The sequence below is a fragment of the Citrus sinensis genome, chromosome 3, assembly GCF_022201045.2.
Source record: "Citrus sinensis cultivar Valencia sweet orange chromosome 3, DVS_A1.0, whole genome shotgun sequence".
Lineage (NCBI taxonomy): Eukaryota > Viridiplantae > Streptophyta > Magnoliopsida > Sapindales > Rutaceae > Citrus > Citrus sinensis.
In genome coordinates this window covers 1,837,062-1,856,700 of record NC_068558.1, presented here as the reverse complement: position 1 = coordinate 1,856,700, position 19,639 = coordinate 1,837,062, and the positions used below count along the sequence as shown (strand labels likewise).

Below are 19,639 nucleotides of genomic sequence, written 5' to 3'. Positions count from 1 at the left end.
TAAATATGTTGACACCAACTAAATTCAAGAAATGGGAGACTTTTATGCAAAATTTTATTTCAATTTTATGGAAAAATCAATGATACAATCAGATATATGGTACCCTGCTTCTCTCTTTTCTTTCCTTTCCTTTCCTTTTCTTTTTTTTACATTGAAGGTAAGACAAATGGAGTACTTTTGTTTCATATTTGTGTGAAACAGTAGTGTACAGTTACGAATGGATATCAGGTGAATGGGCAGGGCAAAAAGAATCTGATCAGTGGACCAATTTCTCCTTTTTTTATATGATGACGTCATCACTAACAAAATGTGTGTTTGTATGCTCTGAAACAGTCATGAATATGGATGACGCAGCCTTGGTTGTGATGGTGATGCTCCAGGTGGTGCTGGTGATGTAGAAGGAAATAGAGATTCTGTTGACACTACATCATCTTCTTCGGTTTGTTTGTGCTGGATTCTCAGTGTACTAAGATGCGGCACCTCCAAAGAAAATACTCCTTTGAAAAATTCGTAGGACGCAAAGAAGAGTGCTCCTTGGGACATATACATAACCAATCTAGGAATCAATCCCCTGATGACAAATACATGAAAGGCTATTGTAACATCATAGATTCAGGAACATAGTAGACTATGTTAATAAAAGGGAAAAGTACCACCTTGCAAGAACTAGATAGTCCCAAAATGAAGCTGCTAAAATTCATAACACATAGAAAAACCAAGCAGATAGCTTGATATAAAACTATTCAACTGATCAATTGTAATTATAAGACACACGAGAACAAAGAGTGCGTAGATGCAGTACCTGTAGAGACCTTTCAAACCTTCACGCTTGCCTATTTCTTGAAGGGCATGATACACACTACTGTATTGGCTTGTAGATCCAGGAATCTGCAGAATGACCGATGTGTAAAGTTGACATATGATCCAGAATTATGATAACCAGATGCCATGAAGGAGTCGAGTAACAGTGTAATCCACTCTAGTTATCCTTACAACTTGTGCATTGCCATTAGCTCTCAACTCCACTCTTTTTACATTCCAGTAATTTGTTTTTTTCCCCATCTTTTGGGAAACGCCCATTAAAATTTTTAAGGTGTTGAAACTTATAGAAAGCGTTAAAATAGACAGCTTGGGCAATATTACAGCTTCAAGTGAGTATCCTTAAAATCTAAGCATAGAGACAAAAGCTCCATTATTAGGTTTAAAGTTATTAAAAGTTACTCTCAAAAGTCAGTAACCATCAAATTTTTTATTGGCGGAACCTAAAAATTTTAGTCAAGAAAAACATGAAGGGAGTCAATGAACTTATGCCTAAAACTACAAAACCTGTGTCTGTAATCTGGTTTTCACCACATCAAAAGGAGTTGTGAACAAAGCAGCAGTAGATCCAGCCACTCCTCCACAAATTAACTGCAGTAATAGATTAGCAGATCCTGCATAAGTCTTTTTGAAGAATGCTGAAACAAATTTATATTAGCTGAAGCCAGAGGAACAGCTGGCTTCAGCAGGATTATCACACACTGGGAAGAGGGACAAACCGTTTCTATGGTGTTGGGTTGAGCACCAGGTTTTAGCGATGGCAGCATCATTTGCTTTAAGCTTTCATATGTATAGAACTGCAAGGAGTGAAGTAACTTCAAAATTACATGCTTAAATGACCCAAGAGAGAAAGTTACTAAAAGAAAGGCATATGAAATCAAACTGAAATTAAAAATAAAATAAAATAAAATATTCCAACATAATGACCACCGAGATAGATATTTGTATCACTCATTAAACATTAAACTAGGCTCTTATGGATCCCTCTTAAAACTCCTTGGAGTTGACCAGGACAACATCAGACCTCAGATTTAATCCACTTTTTCTGCTATTCTATCTATTAAGGTGTTTTTTCTTTTTTATACATCTCTCTTTCTAGTAATTTTCTTTTTGCTCTAGTGGACCCCCGAGCGCAGCATGTCAAGTGAGAATAAAAGTAGTACATAGCACGCATACCAATCTAGTTTCATTAAGACCTACCTTAACGATTGAGTGTGGAACGTTCCTGCAAAGTACAGCTCCCCAACCGGCATATAATGAATGCAAACCACCATTTTTAATTATTCCAACCAATGCATTCCTACAAAGACAGATTGCTAAGTAACCAGAACAAAATAGTTATAAAACTATGGCAGAAACTGAAATTGGTATCTACGGAAATTGACAAAGACCTACTAAAATGAGCATGTATTGAGGATTTAAAGTTGAGGAGAAAGTTAAACAAAAAACAATCCTTGAAATACACGTCAATATAAGCGATTGACATTAATGTATTCTTATTGGCAGAGGTAAACCCAGGAACTCAAAAAAGTGTACCAGCAATTATGGTAGCGGGAACCAACTTGCATCTGCTGCTTTATGCGTTCACTAGGAGTAAAAATAAAAGAAGTAGCAACACTTGCACAACCACCTGCCGTGCAATGGGCTAAAGAGTGAAACTCCTGTGTGAGAGAAATGAATAAAACTATTGAAAAGCAGATGAGCATTATACTAAAAGTAATATCACAAGCTATGTGCAAAAATCCAAAGCTCTCTTTATCTTGCAACTCTCCTTTTTCCTCTTTCCCACACCCTATGATCACTAATTGAAAAGATGGAGGGATAGAGCTTCGTGCAAGCACTCGGACTCTCGGAGCCAATCCAAAAGAAAGAAAAGGGAGAAGATGCTCAAAGTAAAAGGTTTGAAGTTCAGATTACCTTGGGGAGATGAGGAAGTAAAGCTCCCTTAACTGATTCATACGTAAAAGCATAAACAGCAGATATTGGAGCTGACGATGCAATATTGCTAGCAATTCCACGATAAAGCCCAGTTAGACCTGAATAATATCTCCATCAATTAGCGGAGGCCTTTTAGTAAAGTCGACAGATTACAATTCAAATCATCCCAGTATTTTAAGAAAAAGGAAAAAAAAAAAAAAACTGATCAGTTACCCAGAAACATCATACCTCGTTCAGAAACAATGGATCTTCCAATGTAAACGATAGACTTCTGCTCTGTATGGCAAGATTGAATCACTGTCTTAACTGTATCAACAGGATGTAGACAAAGGCTAACAAATACACCGGCCAATGCCCCTGCAAAAGCATGCTCTTGCTTAGCAAGGGAAAGATGAGGCTTCTCAGCTTTCGGTGAGTGAAACTCCATTTTATTTTCATCCTCAACAACATTCTTATCAGATTGATTCCTTTTGTTTTCAAGAAGTGCATCATCATCCATCAGATGGCGGCATTTTTCACATGTACCATTAGATGAAGCTACAGAGTTAATACAATAATCAGCACAAAGACTCGAACACGGTTGCCTTGTGACGTCGCAATCCTCCTTCATATCAGAGACGTCTTTGAGAAAATAATCTGAAAGCAGAGATTTGGTTGTTCGTGTACTCATCATCAATTTTGCATTAAAACAAGATGATTGACCTTTGGATTTGCTTAAATCTGACTTGTTATGATCTTCGGTGGCCGGCTTAGAAGCAGGACTAAGTGTATCCCCTGAAATGGAAGCCCCTGCACAGCCGGTGGTATCTCCAAGAATACACTGTTCACCAGCTGCTCTTTTCTCACTGTCAGGGATGCTGTCTGCATATGTAAATCCAGCAGGAAATTTTTCTGTCATCCATCGATGAACATTCCCCAATTGATATGGTATTCCTGCACTTGCCAGTCCCCAAACACAGGTATCATTACTTAAGCTGGCACCACTCCGTAGAAACGTCCAGAACGTTGAATGAGCAAACTTTTTACTACAAGAGTCAAACACCGACATCTTTTGTGTTACTTTGAGAAACTCTAGGTTTGGCTGCACCATAGGTGAAAATTGGCCAGCACTGCTAACATCAACACAGAAGTATTTACTGTCAGTTGAAAGAGGTACCCAGGCATTTTCTTCCTTATCCAAATTCCTCAAGACCTCCTTCTTACACTCACTATGACTGTCGATCAAGTTACCCTTGGGATGGAAAATAGCAAGTCTATTTGCAGAATCCCAAAGCTGGCCAACAGCAGCAATTAGCTGGGCTGTGCTCAGTATCATGGGGGACTTTGGTTCAGCCTTTTTGTTGGTCTGCTTACTGTTATCCGCGAGAGCAAGAGCATCCTCTTTGCTGACAAAATCAGCAAGTTCAAAGGATGCCCCTTCGACTGGATTACACCTGCATTTTATCGAGCTTTGATCGCTTGTTCTAGCTTGTTTCTTATACCCACCCATAATTTCAACTCTTTCTACAGTCTTGAAACTGGAAAAGTAACTGCAAATGAGATTAATAAAATTGCATTGATGAGTTCAAAATTAACAACTTGTTAATTCATACAATTTGCTCACGATAGCAGCTAAATTGAACATGAAGAGCCTAAGCCACGCATTTTTAAGTTAAGCTATAATTGCAACCCTGAAAAAAAAAAAAAAAAAAAATTGCTCCAATATTCATAGAGGCTAACGCGAATAAATAATTTCATTTGACCAGAATGTAACAGAGAAATACCGAATGAACAAACTTACCATTCACTTTCTCTCCATTTTTCATTCCAAAGCTTGCAGCTTCGGGCCTTCTTGTCATTGCCGCTAAATAAATTGAAACTCAAAATGATTTTTCAACCTGGGAATGGGTGGGATTCATTTTCTCGAGAAAATTTTGACGCGCGCCTTTTTATTGTATTTCATTTTACGGAGGGTTTAAGCGTCCGTGTGGGGTTTAATTATATAGAGGGTTTCAACTTTCAAGAAAGAGAGCCAAGTGCGGAAATTACTGAGAAAGTTCCGGTGTTAGAGGCTGTACCGTATGGATTTTACCTTCTTTTTTTTTTGTTGGAAGCAGCATGGATTTTACCTTTGATGTGATTGATAAAGGATCGAGCGGGACAAGATTCGTGATTAGAGAATTTGGTATAATCGTGCGTGGGCAGTCTGGTGCCTCTCTGGTCGCATAGATAGCATCGACGCTTCTTGAGGTCGTCTACTGAAGCTTCCTAAAAGTAAAGGACATTTTCGGAACCATATTTGACAATTTTAAAAAAAAAATTGTCCGAGCCCAGGTCGGGACCTCTAGTGTGTGCGGTATTATTATTATTATTATCGAGGGTAATTTTTGGATACCTCCCTTGAGGTTTGACCTTTCTACATTTATATAGAATGTATGTATATATTGACATATAGCACCCCTAGACGTAAATAAGTGTTAGGAAGCTGTTTGGTTTCTCTGTGAAATTATAATAATACCCTTAATTAACTGAGAATAGAGCAAATCAACTTCCAATAAAAGGAAATGGTCTCTGGCTTTGTAGCTTTCACCAAATTTTTTATATTTCCACTAGAATCACAACTTCTTCCGTTTCAGAATCCGGCCGTCTGTTTCAAAATTTTGCCATCTCCTAACAAAATTCTTGCTCATTCTGCTTCAAATTTACAACTTAACTTGTAGCCAAAGATTTAAAACTTTATCATTGTAACCAATTAACTTATCCTCATGTACTGATATGTTTGACCTGAAGTAATTAAACATATCAGTTATACCCAAAAATCACCCAAATTGAGGGCGCGGGGGGGGGGGGGGGGGCTTTTTTTTTTTTGGGGAAAAAACATTTTTTTATATGTATAATGCCTCGAATTAGTCAATAGCAACCACAATAAATTCCTCTGTGAATTTAAAATTCAAGATTTTAGTAAGATAAGAAAGCAATCAAGCAAGCAAACAAAATGGAAAAGAAATTTAAAATCAATAATAACTTAATGAAAGTAGAATACATAGCACACACCACGAACCGATCGAGCTCTTGGTCATCAGTAACCAAGCCTTGACCAACACCTAAAGTGGTGTACTTAGAGACGACTTCCTGCGACTGAGCAAACTGAGCGTCAATCCTCGGCAAACTGATCCACCGGCGTGGCGATCCTCAAGCAAGCCACTTGTGTCGAGAGGAACTGCTTGTACAGCCGATGCGACAATATCTCTGCCTTATACTCGCATTTTGCCAGTTCACAACTCCGTCGGCACCGCTCTCAACCACCACTCCTTCGCTCTTGTTATTAGTATTGGCATTGTTCATGTTCTCGCTATTGGTGTTCTTCAAATCGGCGGATTCGACGGCCGCGATGATAGAGTCGGTCATAGGTGTGACGTCGATAAAATCTCTGTGGTTCAGGTGGAGAGAGGAGGACGTGCATGAGAGCCATTGGTTTGTTTCAATTAATTTTTTAAGATGTAAAAATTAAAACTTCTGCAATTACAAAATTATCCCCATTTACCAAACAACTCCCTAACGCTTATACACGCCTAGGGGTGCTATATGTCAATATATACATACATTCTATCTAAGTCTAATAAGGTCAAAACTCAGGAGAAGTATCCAAAAATTACCCTTATACTCACTTCCCTTGTGGTCAGGATCTTCCCGACTAGACATCCCGCAGCAATTTCAACACCTTTTGTTTTCATTTTTCCAACAAAAAAAACCTTATCCTCTTCTTCCCCTTCTAAGGAAATGGCCATACACTTCTTAATAAGTTCTTATGTCTCCATGGTAGTTCAATCAAGAAGTAATTAAACTCACCAACCACACTTTATGTTTTTTTGACTCGCTGAAAACCCATGTTGAGTTGTAGAGAAACGATTTATCTACTGTAACTCACACCTTTAAACTTTACGAAATACTCACGAAAAGAAACTGACCCACTCACTCAGCTGGGAGTGACAAAACTGAGCCACCAGGACCCATTATCGTGTGCGGTATTATTATTATTATTATTATTGATGATGGATTTGATAATACAAGATTAAGATAACGTAAAAAGAACAGATGGCGCGACGATATGAAGGCATGGGAATGCGAAGAAGAGTAAGAGGACAGTCGCAGAGATTCCAATTACTGCAGCGCAAGGGATGGTCACAGGGGGGATCATGCATCGTCCTGCAGTCCTCATCACTCGTACAAGGGGTTAGCCCAGCTGCTGGCGTTGATGTCCAAAACAGCACACCTGCAATGCATGCCAAACATTTCATCTTCTTAAATTCATTCATCAACTAATAGAGAAATTTTAAAATACTCCCCATGTATTACAATCAATTGATGCATACATGATATGTTTAATTAAATTTAATATAACCACTACTTTTATGATGAGTTCTCAAAATAAATACACATATGTTATAATATCATTTACTTGTTATATGACTGACATGATACCTCTAATGTATTTTAAAATTTCTCGACCCCCCATTAGCTACGCTAGCCTCATAATTAACTTCACGTCATAGTTAATAAATTTTACGTTAATTAATTATACGTAAACATAAACATGCAGATGAAATGTATCATGTATGAAATGAAATGAGAGGACGGTTTTTTGTTAATTAAAAAAAAAAAAAGATTAAGGAACGGACTTGATGATACAAGGAGACTAACGAAAAAAACTGATTTGAATGCAGCCTCCATGTTTTCGATGCCAAAACCGAAGATGGCAAAGTTCTGAAAACCCGAGACTGAGAGCATAAAATAATAATAATAATAGTAATGTGGGTTTGGTTTGATTTGATTCTGATTTTGATTTAATTATTGAGTTTGCTTCTCTAGCCTGTACTTCATAGGGAAGAATATATTATAACCATAAATGGTTAATTAGAATCATTAATTTTATTTGTGTATGCTTGAGGAAAGATTTTATTGATTTGACTACTTAGAATTTTGAAAATGGCATGTTAATCTGGTGATTTTATCCCATATATATGCTGCACATGCAGAGAATAAGATTTATTTACATATATACACACCTGTAGTATATTACATTTTTATTTGGCAGGGGCAGATTTTCTACTTAATTTGCATCAATCAATAATACACCTGCATGCCAGACAATTCATTTGCGTATTTTCTTTGTTTATTTATTCATTTTGTAATTAATCTTTGGCAATAAGTACTGCACTGTAAAAGAAAAGGAAAATTCTTAATTTAACTATTTTGAGATGTTAAACCACTCATATATGGTAATTAGTTTTGACAGCAATGCAAGAAGATCATTCATCGATTAGTATTACTAGGAATAAAATAAAAAATTATTAAGATCATTGACGTTATATTGTTGGAATGGAAATAACCAAAGAATACTCAATTATTAAACTGTTATAAGAATATAAATGATTTAATTTAACATAACATTGAATAAAATTTATACATTTATAAACATGTATATATAATAATTGATAACTTAAATAAATATTTTTTATTTATTTTATTATCTCAATATTATAATAATAATAATAATAATAATAATAATATAATTAAATATAATGATTTTATCTCCTAATTAATAATAATTTTTTATTTTTTTTTAAAAAAATTAGGATATATATGAAATTGTATTAAATATAAAACTCATTATGAAAATTAGATTTTAAAAAACTTCTCTTTCATTATTTTTTAAAATTTGATGTAAGATAAAGTGATTTTGCTGAAAATAATTTAAAAAATTTACCAAACACCAAAATTAACCTTTAACTTTAAAAATAAAAATCACTTTTAAGCCTCTAAAAATGAACTCTTCATATTTTAAAGATTTAAATGACCCATTTCCACAAATTAATAATTTGTTGGCTATTTTTTGTTTGATTCTTAATTGACAAGTTGACAGTAAGCACGATTCCCATTGTTTGTTTGCATAGTTTTTATGAGTTTTTATTGCAAGTATTTGACAATAATTCGTTGATTCATTTATTTTTAATAGTAACTATGCGTATATAGTAACTAAGCTATTATGACATATGTCGTATGTTTGTCTGCCAGGATGACATTTTCATACTGATATTGCCATGGTTGTAGTGGACATGATTCCTTCTTTTATCTGCCTGGAATCATTTATGCTTGCTTGCATTAGGATTAAGATTCTCTGTTTTTTTTTTTTTCCTCTCTTAATTTCTCTTTGTTTTTTAAATTTAATTGAAAAAAATTAACTTAATTATAAATAAAAAATAATTTAACTGTTAATATTAAAATTTAAAATTCAGTTTTAACCATTCATTTAACAAAAAGAAATTAAAAAAATGAAAAAAGAAATAAGAAAAGGATCCTTGTTCCTTACGCACAAAACTGTACCATACAACACACTCAAGATTTTTTCAGAGGGCTGTAATATGAAAGTAACAAACTTTATACAGTGAGTCTGAAGGCCTAAACAGAAAATTTTAATACCTAACAAAATAACAATGACCTGACTTTCAAATTTCAATTTAACCCTCTTTATCTTCTTTTTCTATTTATTTTTTTTCCTGCCCGCCCTTTCCCAAAACCTTATCCATAGTTTCGCTCCCGAATGTGACTGAAGACAATTTATGAGGGGCATAATGTATTTTCTTTTGTTGGATCCTCTGCAAACTAAGGTTTTATTTAACATGTATTGTCATGTTGTAATTTTCAAGTTACAATTATTGTGAAATGAACACTCTAGTTGTCGAAGTATGTATATAATTTAACGTAAAAGTCCTATTAATTTGATGGCAAGAGCATAATACTAAAAGAGTGACTAAAACAAATTTATAGTGCGTTTGGGACCCATGCCATATTCCAGGGGAATATTCGCTACAATATAGGGTGGAGAGCAGCTGCCCCAAACGCCCCTTAAATATGAGCAAATCAACAAAACGCTACACATAAACTTACATTGAACTGAACTGTCTTCAGTATATGTTACAGAGAGAGATACTCCCACCTAACCCTACCAATAGAAAAGATCGTATGAGATAAGCTGAAGAATTGAAGGTCAAGAGTGATGAGCCTGATCAAAATTACACACTAAACTGGGACTCGCTATCATTTTACTACTAATATGCTTCTATTTTAATGCCATCCTCTGGGGTTCTTGGTTGAAGAGGAACTGCCAGCAACTGGTTTTCGAGAACCTGACGTATTTCAAGACGATCGGAAACAGTTAGGAGGGAAATTTGAGAAGGGACACTATATTATCAATAAATCAAATTAATTCATCCTAGCCTTGGCAAAAACATATTCTAGCTCACATACTTGATGGAGTCTTTGAGGTCAATGAAAAGCGTGAAGAATTTTTCGGCACTGGCCTTTGTGGTGCGGGTTTGGGATGTTTGGATGGAAGACTGGGTCTGCATTCAACCACAAAAACTGAATAAGATAACAGATTTGTTTAAATGAGGTGATGCAATAACCATTAAAGTCAACAATAATAAAGCCACTTCCACTTTAATAGTGTATTTGCATGTGTTAATGAAAAAAAAAATATTTAATTTGTACTATTATATTGAAATATATAAAAGTTGATTTCAAGATTAAAAATGTGGGTGTGGCTAAGTTACATTACAGCACTTAATCCAACCCAAGAGCTGCACCCAATAACTCAAGACATGCATCTATCAAACAACACTTGAGTTATTTGATGCAAACTCATTGATTAGCATGATCTTAATAGTTCAGATGCTTCTGAAAGAGCATTTGTAAAAACTTGCTATCTTCGCTTATTAAAAATAGATGACAATGTCAGCCATACAAACTCAAGAAGTTCAGGCATCCGGCTGATGATCCACCAAAAAAGAAGCAAAAGGTCAAGAAAGTTCAAAAGGGTATAAAACAATATAGCAAAGTACTCATGAAACTGCAACTATATAACTGAAAATCTATTGAAAGCCCCAAGGCCTCCCCCCCCCCCCCCCCCAAAAAAAAAAACTAATTCTTCTGATCTAGCAAATGGGTGAAATAAAAATAAGAAATTTTTGCACTGATAAAATAATGCAAAGTACCAGAATGTGGAAAATCCTACTGAACTCCAAAGAGAATCTCAGCAGTAATTATAATATTAAGTTGAAAATACTCACTTTTTGGTGTTATCTGATTTCTCAGTTGGTTTTGAAGGTTCAGGGAAAAGAGTGAACTCCACCACGCTGGTTGAACCATCAGTTTCTGTTCCCATAGTAAGACCACCATCAGATATGTCACTCAATCTCTCCTCAGAGACCTCATCCCCAAAGCCCAAGAGCACAAAGTCTTCAGTTAAATTCTGACTCAAATCCCCAGTGGAAACCTTTGATGGTAAGAGACATTCCTTTTGATGTCTGATGTCCTCCAATGAGTGCAGCGAACCAGCTTCAGAGCGTTTGTCACTGTAGTCTGAGCAATTGTCCATATTAGAAGCTGCTTTGTCACTATGTCCCGGGCCTTTGCCCACAGGTGATCTTTGACTTGCTCGAGGGCTTGCCACAGAACGTCTTCTTGGAGATGAAGAGGAACGCCCATGGCTTAGTGAGCGCACACGATGCCTCACCCCACTGATATTAGCCTTAAGAACCTGCAACCGCTCAATCTCTTCATCTTTCCTAGTGATAATGTCCTTAAGAGATCCAACCTGCAAGACCGAATCAAAACAAAAAAAAAATGAAAATAACATGGGATGAAAGAAATAAATTTTAGAACAAGACTCATCAGTTTAGTCCCAAGAATTCCCCTCCGACAATCGATTGCACTATACTTCGCAAACGGACAAATTGAATAGAAGTATAGAACTTAATGTGCAGTTGAGGGATTCAGAATAACGGGTTTGTTGTTGATATTGGGATGTGTATAGCAGACTTCCTGGACTTTAAGCAAAATTTTAAAAGTCATCATTTTGCCTAGGAGAGTAAGTTTAAGTCACAATAATTAAAAACATTACAATAGTAGTGACCCTGCTGAAAATTTTTCAGAAGAAAGTACTGTAAAAATAACCTGTTCCATGAGTTCTCTAACATCTCTTCCCTCCTTGTTGCTCCGTGCAGCGCCTAATTCAACACCAGAAACTCTCTCAGCAAACTTCAAGGTACTTATGGTTTCAGAATAGGAATCTACATCAGGATTAAGCTGCACCATCATAAGGGTCTTTGCTTGACCGCCTGCAAAAAGCAAGTTGTTCATATAGACATGAGCAAATGACTAGGATTGTATGCAGAAAACCATGTGGTCTTCACAGCAGAAATCAATTATTACCCAAAGAACTTTGGAGTACTTGAGTCAGTTTACTATTCCTATAGGGGACATGAGGATTCTTGTGTGCTAGAGCAAAGATTACATCTCCAAGGGCTGATAGTGATTTGTTTATATGTTGTGCCTCCCTAAGTCTGTCACCTGTTGCTTCAGAACGATCCACCCGTTCACTACCAGCAAGATCTATCAAATGTAGGCTGCCACGCAAAATAGCACCGTTTTTCAGGTCCGTGCCGCGAACATGTATGGTAAGAATGCTGCACCAGAGAAGTAAGTGGTTACACCCTCGTCACAAATAACAAGAGGAAGTAGTTGGCACACAAAATCAATAAAGAAAATACAACCTGTGGGATCGACTACTTCTTTCATTAAGTGCCGTAGAACATACAGCTCTATTCATTAACCCAATATTCATTAATTCAAGAACATCTGCGGTTGATTGAACAGAGTACATACTTGCTTCAGGAACAGCTAACCCATTTGGTAGGGTGGCATTCCAAATCCCAAGTGTGTGCAAGTCAAGGGAAACATAGAAATCCTTAAAACTGTGATCAAAGCCAAAAAACAAAACAGACAATACTACCATAACAGTTGACTGGACAATGACAAATGATATACAAATTGAATTCGTAAATGAACAATGGAAAATAAACTTTCAGTGTACATGCATAACAAGAAAAAAATGAACAAAAAATAAATAATCATATTAACCAGCCAAGAAAAGGTCTGGAGTTGAAAACCTAAGAATGAGGGAAGAATGAGTACGACCAATTAATAAAGGATATCTTCTTTGTGGACCATCACTTGAGAGTAGATCACGAACTTGCTCGTTATAAATCTCAACCATCTGCACACCAACTTCATATAGAATGGAATTTTTCCTACTTTCTGAGATCTCGAAAAGATCATTCAAGGCTCGATAATTGACACCCCAATCTTCTGTCGAAGATATGCAAGGCCCACTCTGGGGATTAAAAAAAAAATAACAAAGGAACAAAATGTGAACAGGTCAATGTTTTAAATATCAAAACTTTTCACATAAATTATGCACAAAAGTTACACACCATCGTATAGGTTTTTCCAGATCCAGTTTGTCCATAGGCAAATATACAAACGTTATACCCATCTAGAACAGATCGTATCAATGGCCGAGTGTCTAAGAAAACCTCCTCTGTCATCATATGGCAGTTAAGTGATGAAGTCAGAATTTTTCCTACTCATTGCAACTAAATTGAACATATGACCACAAAAATGACATAGCTAGTCATAAAATCACATAACATCAATAAATTACGACCTTGAGAGGCTTCTGGTCCAAAAACCTTGTTAAACTTGAAGAGCCGGTGATTGTCTTTTCCTTGTTTTAAGGGATTCGAGACCACTAATTCACCATTCTCACCAATATATTCTATGGTTGTTTGCTTTTTACTTTGACCCGGAAGGAATGGCCTTATTCGACAATAAACTCTAATATTTCCTGTTTGGAAAAGAAAATATAAACATCAAGCTAGTCTCTAAACAAACAAAACAAAATTTGCACTGCATGATGTACCTTTCAAGTCTTGAACTTCATTATACAGTCTTCGATTTTCTGCTAGAATTACATGATACTTTTCAGCAGCATCTATAAGCCGTTTAAGGTTTAGGCCTATTAAATTAAGAAGGTGGTCGTCGTGAGAGAATATCCAACCAGTAGCCGAACAACAGCTTGATAGCAAACTCAGCTAAAATGATAGATAGTTATCATTCTTACCCAAGCAATCAAATTCCTTTGAGTAATTCTTTTTTGTTTCCAAGACTTCATGTTTTGTGGACTCAAATGCTACCCTCAAATCCTAATCAATGAGATAATTGTCATGTCACTGGAATAAGCATCAATGCACCAAAAGTGCAAGAACAAACAATTAAAACAGACCTGTATAACCCCAAGCTGACAACCCATAAAGCTCTGGTAAGAATGCTCTATCCTTTTCCATCTTTGAGATTTTGATTCAGATAATGACTCAAGTTCTTCTACTTTCTTCTTTGAAACTGTCAAAAGACGCTCAAGTTCCTGAAGCTTCTTTTGTGATTCAATTTTAGTTTCATAAATCTGCTCTTCCAATTGCAAGCAATGCAATTCATGCGTCCTTTTGGCCAATTCCAAATCTTGTTTCAACGTTGAAATCTCAATATCACGATCATCATTCTCTTTTTTTAATCTAAGTGCGTTCTGCTCTTCAAGCTTTTCCTTCTGCGCTATATTGGTTTTCTCAGTCTACAGCAACAAGAAGCAATAATCAAAATAATACAACACAAACAGATAAATAAAACATGAAGTATTTCACCATAACAAAGTTCCTAGTTATCACTAACTAAAAGGCCAATGTCAACTACTGTCAATTTTTATTAATTTAATTTTTTGTTACTTTTACATAATACGGCATACTAAAAAATATCAAATGAAAGAAAATGACAGTCTATTCATCTATAAAGGCAGATGAAAAACCACAGTAAATGAAATGATAAGGTTTATAGTAAGAACTTACACTAATTAAGTTATCATCAACCATAACGACTTTATGGAACATGAGAAATACAAATGGAAGATATAAAGGATACAAGTCAATAATCTCTAGATACTTCAAGAGTGAAATTAAGGGTGGAAAGCATTTCATTCTCAAAAACATATAGTCTTGTTAGTATACATTAAGCCACGTGACAAGCAAGAAATACAATTAATTCTGAAGCTTTTCACCATAAATATGCAGCAAAATCATGCTCAATAATAAGAGAAGCAGCATGATTGAAAACTGAAGACAAAAGAATCAACATGTGCAGGAGTTTTGCAATAGCAACCGCTTTGATTTAAGGAAACTATATCAAGACCATGCATTAAGTTTCAGGACATTGTGAAATCAACAAGGGACTTGAGTTGAACACACCTTTATTCGCTCCAGTTGGTTGGCAACAACCTACAAAGAGGAGTTCACATATAACACAAAGTAAATAAACAGCTAAGCCAAACACCCCCAGACTGGTAATGAAGTACCTGGTTCTCCTCTGTAGTCCCCACTGTCAGGGTCTCAAGTACTCTAATTCTTGACTTGTATTTCTCCTCACGAGCCCTAAAAAGATTATTTTGCTGCAGGATAGCACAATAAGAACATGAAATATTTGGAAGCAGTTCATTAGGAAATATGCTTTAGACATAATTATTTACAGCAATTTACATTTTTGAAATTCTGATATTGAGTTGCAGTTCGTCTTTCAATCAGTGGCACAACTTTCCTCAGTAGACATGCCACACGCTGAGAAGAGAAAAGAGAGAGGAAAAAGGGTAAAAGCTACAAATGAGGGTGCAAAATACCATATGCTCTAGGAAAAAACAATATAATGATGTATAAAGTAAGGCACGCTTAGAAAGCACACTGCCCTACATGAGGTGCATCCCCATTCTTTCTTTCAACGCATTCATCCAAGATTCTATTCACAATATTGAACAGTGATTTAGTGGAGGCATTCTGCATAGATAAATTGCAAATTTGCATTAGAACGACATTGTGACTCAAGATTCTGTAGAAACACTAAAATTTAACAGAGACTGAGGTCTGATCATGAGCAGACACATAAAGAAGCTGAGGAACTTACATCCATGCAGCTTGAATTTACAAATTCCAAAATTTTGACATCAGAAACATCTGTATAACCTCCTTCCTTCAGATGGAGCACATCGTGAAATGTATGTGCAAGATGATGCATCAAAGCAGACTCCTCTGTGAAATATTATTAAAAAACGAAATCTTATAAGCAACATTGCCAACATAGTCATGAGAAAGTATAATTATTAATTTGAAAAATTAAATAATATCAAGTCCTTCAGTCTCTGTCTTGAATACTGCTGGTATTTCATGCTAAATAAGATGTACTAGACAAGCAAAACATTTCTATTCTACATGCTAGGAAAAGGAGGAAAAAACAAACAAATGCATATTCAGTTAACAACTCTTCTGCATCATTTAAAAAGATAGCCATACCTGATGTAGCAGTACTATGCAAACTATGCTGGAATTTTCTATCTAAAGAGTTACACTGCCTCTCCTCCTGTTCTGTGGCAGGGAATTTATCTAACCTTGACACATTCCATCTTTTTCTATAATGATCTTGGATTGTGTCTTCTTCGTCGCAGAAAGAAAAACTTGCTCTAAGTGATCTAAGGCACTGCAAAACCGGCGCCATGTTCCCCTGCACAGTATCTCAAATAATCATAGAGATGAGCTAGAAGGAATAAAGAGTTACAACCAAAGAAGAGATAATATAGGACTGCAAGACTTAAAACTTCAACCAGTTAGTACCAAATATCCAAGTACAGATCAATGTGGACAACTCACTATAAACCAATACCAAACATGAGGGTTGATTCTCATCAAAAAATCACCCTTCCAACCTATATTCAATCAGGTTCAGCTAATTTGGTTTTGAATGACAGGTTTTTGCTACAGCGTGTACTTTGTATACATGAACACAAGTTTTTTTTTCCTAAAAGACATAAGGCATTCAATGCTTTACTTTCTAACAAAACACGTACAAAATCAAAGTGTCAAAGTATGTTTTTGCATTGATAATGTGGCAAACACATCATATTATAAGATTGTTTGTAGTGAAACTGCAGTAAGAAATATTTTTCAAGCTTTCCAAAGAAGTTTCATATCAAATCTGCATACCACTCTCAAAATATAATACATATTTAGCAAACAGCAGTGCATTCTCCTACTACTATTAAAATGATTGTTGAAATATGTATCCCCATTTTCAAGAGTCTGACACAACAAGTCTTTGATGAAAGTTTCCTGCAAAGCCGCATCCCATCCAAGGGTCTTTTTCAATAATGATATATAATGAATCCACGCTGAAAAAGGATCATTGCCAGCAGAATAAATGCGCCCAATAAGTCAACCCAGAACCTCTCTCATCTCAGCTAAGGGCTAACCGACTAACCATGCATACCTCAATTCAAATTGGCTCACAATGGTTCTACAATTCAGCAATCCAACTAAGAGACATGCTTCAGAAAACATTGAAATGGTATATGCTGCAATTTCAACACACAAAACTTTAAGGTACCTGCTCCAAATCTGACAATTCAAACCTGGGCAATCCCATGTCATCCATAGCTGCAAGAAACCTCTTGACATTCGCAGGACCAGGCTCAAAATTGGCACCCTAAAGTATAAAAGGAAATGTATGTTCAAGTAGAAAAGAACAGCATCCAAAATGGAACTGCAGCTTCAGGTTAAACGATGAAACCTTTACAAGAAAAGGAAATGAAATCACACTAGTACAATATATCAACATAATATGAAACCAACCATTTCAACTGAATCAGGGCTCAACTTGTTCAAGACAAGGCACAAAACCGTGCCATCAACCAAGCATGCCCTAAGTTTCTCTTCTGAAGCCTCAAATGGCAAATGTATATGAGGGATCATCTCATTTAACCATTCCACAAGCGTTGATAGCTGATTACCTACGTTAAATTAAATTTCACAGGTAAGATTTAGTGGGATGAAAACAAATATCAGCACAATAATGTCTGCCATATGCATGCAAGCGTTTGTGAGCGGGGAGAGAAAGTATAAATTTCTTACCCTCAGCCATGTTATCAAGAGCTTCTATATTTTCAGCAGGAGTTCCAGTTGAATGGTCAAATACCCCATTTTCGTCCGATTCCATTTTTACTATATGCTCATTAGGAGAATTACTGGAATTCTCTATTGGCAATCAATTATGGACACAGTGCTGCAGAATCTACAAGTTAATTAATAACAGTTTTTTTACCATGTACTATAAAGTGTGCATCTCAAAGTACAATATGTCTAACCCCACTTCCTGTCATGTACGACCTAACTCAATTCAAGGGAAACACAAATTTTTCAAATAACAACGAGAGCAAGGTACCACCTCCACACCAATGAATTTCAAAACAAAACCCACCAATTTTGTGGAACTCAACAAACATGAGATTTAAAATGCAACGAGTTATATATATATATATATATATATATATATAACAATTCTCAGATGTGAATGCCTAAATGCGGATTCGCTATTAAACCATACAGTGTTATAGCTAATTGCACAAAAATACTATTACACCTTATGATGTAATAGCGAATCTACACAAAATGTGCATGTTTGTGTCGACATGAGAAAAGGATATATATGTGTGTTAATCAATCTCAAGTGCGGATGCCCACATCTTTTAAAATGCAGATTCATTGTATACACCATATGGTGTATACAACAAATCCGCATTTTAAAAGATGCGGGAATCAACACAAGAGATATAAGTCCTTTTCTCATGCGGATGCAAAAATTCAGATTCATTATTACACCATATTGTTAATTGAACAAAAACTACAACATCATATTGCGTGACAGCACATACAAAATCTACATTTAGGCATCCGTGCCTGAGAATTGTTATATATATATATATAGACACGCACGCACACATACATCCACACTTTCTAGATTTTCACTTATAAATAAATAAATAAATTCAGCATATTCTTTTCTTTACCTACACTTCATGTGAACCGAAAAAATAAATACTTAGCATAATTAAGCTAAATTTTCAATGTTAGCAAGCACGTATAACATAAATTTCAATTTTTTTTTTTTTTTGGCTATCAAATTAAGTATAATTCGAGGAAAAAGAAAATGAGAAACCCTAACAAGAACTCAAAAACCAATCCTTTAAATCACACGGTTCTCCCTCAAAAAGCAAACAACCACACGCAGAGTTACAAGCAACAAACAAATTCAAACAAATGATTGATGTTCCGCAGAAACCCGAAATTTTGAATACAAATAACAAGTAGAAACAAAATGCAGTTAGTTCTACGAACCTGAGAGATCATAACAATAGACGCTGCTTCGTTTCAGATCTTACAAAGCCAGGAACCGTCGAGAATTGAGATAAAAAAAAATATCGAACAACTCTTAAATCGATATGAATTAAACTCAACAAGCTTTCAAAACGAAACGTTTCGAATTGTCAAATTAAACAACAATTGAAGCCTGAGATCTTGTAAGGAAAAGAAGAAAAAAAAAAAAGTTATGGCTGTTGTTGTTGGGAAATCAAATTGTAAGATTATGAAATGGACGTGCGTAACCGTGAGCTTTTTTTTTTGTTTTTTTTCCCTAATTTCTCTCCCAAAAGAAAATTCGTTTTTGGTTTTGTTTTTAGTTGCTTTCTTAAAAAAACAGAAAGTGTCCTTGTGTTGATGTTTTCTGTTTAAGTGCAGTTTATGGTCTATCGAAAGAAAAAAAGATGCAGCTGTGGGCCCACTCCTCTAAATTTGGAGTAGGGTTCCCGCCTTGTGCTTTGTTTTCTTTCCATCTTCAATTTTGCGTTCCCCGATTTTAAAAAGATTTGAATTAGTAACAAGTAACAAACAAAACACCAGCCTCCGCGAGTTATTAAAATCGTGTTCTTTTATTTTGGAAGGATTTCTATTTTATGACGGTGATATATACGTTAAAATTTACCTACAAAATAGTCGAAACTAATATTATTTATAGCATCTTCTTTTAAACCACAAAATAATTTATATTAATATTATTAATATAATTCAAAATTTAGATATTT

At 35.5% G+C, this 19,639-nt stretch overlaps 2 protein-coding genes across 6 annotated transcripts; both read right to left on the bottom strand.

Annotated features, from left to right (window-relative positions):
• Window positions 1–23: 23 nt before the first annotated feature.
• LOC102608525 (uncharacterized) lies at window positions 24–5,002 on the bottom strand. Of its 3 annotated transcripts, XR_008053505.1 has the most exons (11): window positions 4,538–5,002; window positions 4,350–4,427; window positions 2,986–4,274; window positions 2,737–2,855; window positions 2,356–2,480; window positions 2,020–2,119; window positions 1,539–1,616; window positions 1,327–1,410; window positions 803–888; window positions 229–571; window positions 24–192 (listed from the first exon to the last, which is right to left on the bottom strand). XR_008053505.1 is itself a non-coding variant. In XM_052438476.1 (10 exons), the coding sequence occupies exons 2-10, from the start codon at window positions 4,379–4,381 to the stop codon at window positions 334–336; spliced, it is 2,151 nt and encodes a 716-aa protein (XP_052294436.1). In that variant the 5' UTR covers window positions 4,382–4,427; window positions 4,538–5,002; the 3' UTR covers window positions 24–333. The 3 variants fall into 3 exon arrangements, 2 of the variants coding, with proteins under 2 accessions (XP_052294436.1, XP_006476567.2); XM_052438476.1 differs by having other exon boundaries at window positions 24–571; XM_006476504.4 differs by lacking the exon at window positions 4,350–4,427 and having other exon boundaries at window positions 24–571; window positions 2,986–4,286; window positions 4,538–5,000.
• A 4,487-nt stretch (window positions 5,003–9,489) lies between these two features.
• On the bottom strand, window positions 9,490–19,421 carry LOC102608036 (kinesin-like protein KIN-14J). 3 transcript variants are annotated; one of them, XM_006476503.4, is made up of 22 exons: window positions 18,897–19,420; window positions 17,634–17,793; window positions 17,355–17,512; window positions 17,110–17,208; window positions 16,023–16,230; window positions 15,637–15,761; window positions 15,426–15,509; window positions 15,219–15,296; window positions 15,038–15,130; window positions 14,931–14,960; window positions 13,922–14,263; window positions 13,760–13,841; window positions 13,559–13,654; window positions 13,304–13,483; window positions 13,071–13,177; window positions 12,792–12,970; window positions 12,351–12,515; window positions 12,010–12,263; window positions 11,752–11,915; window positions 10,866–11,392; window positions 10,045–10,139; window positions 9,490–9,923 (listed from the first exon to the last, which is right to left on the bottom strand). In XM_006476503.4, the coding sequence occupies exons 2-22, from the start codon at window positions 17,716–17,718 to the stop codon at window positions 9,862–9,864; spliced, it is 3,213 nt and encodes a 1,070-aa protein (XP_006476566.2). In that variant the 5' UTR covers window positions 17,719–17,793; window positions 18,897–19,420; the 3' UTR covers window positions 9,490–9,861. The 3 variants fall into 3 exon arrangements, with proteins under 3 accessions (XP_006476566.2, XP_006476565.2, XP_052293871.1); XM_006476502.4 differs by having other exon boundaries at window positions 17,634–17,784; XM_052437911.1 differs by lacking the exon at window positions 14,931–14,960 and having other exon boundaries at window positions 17,634–17,784; window positions 18,897–19,421.
• Window positions 19,422–19,639: the final 218 nt, after the last annotated feature.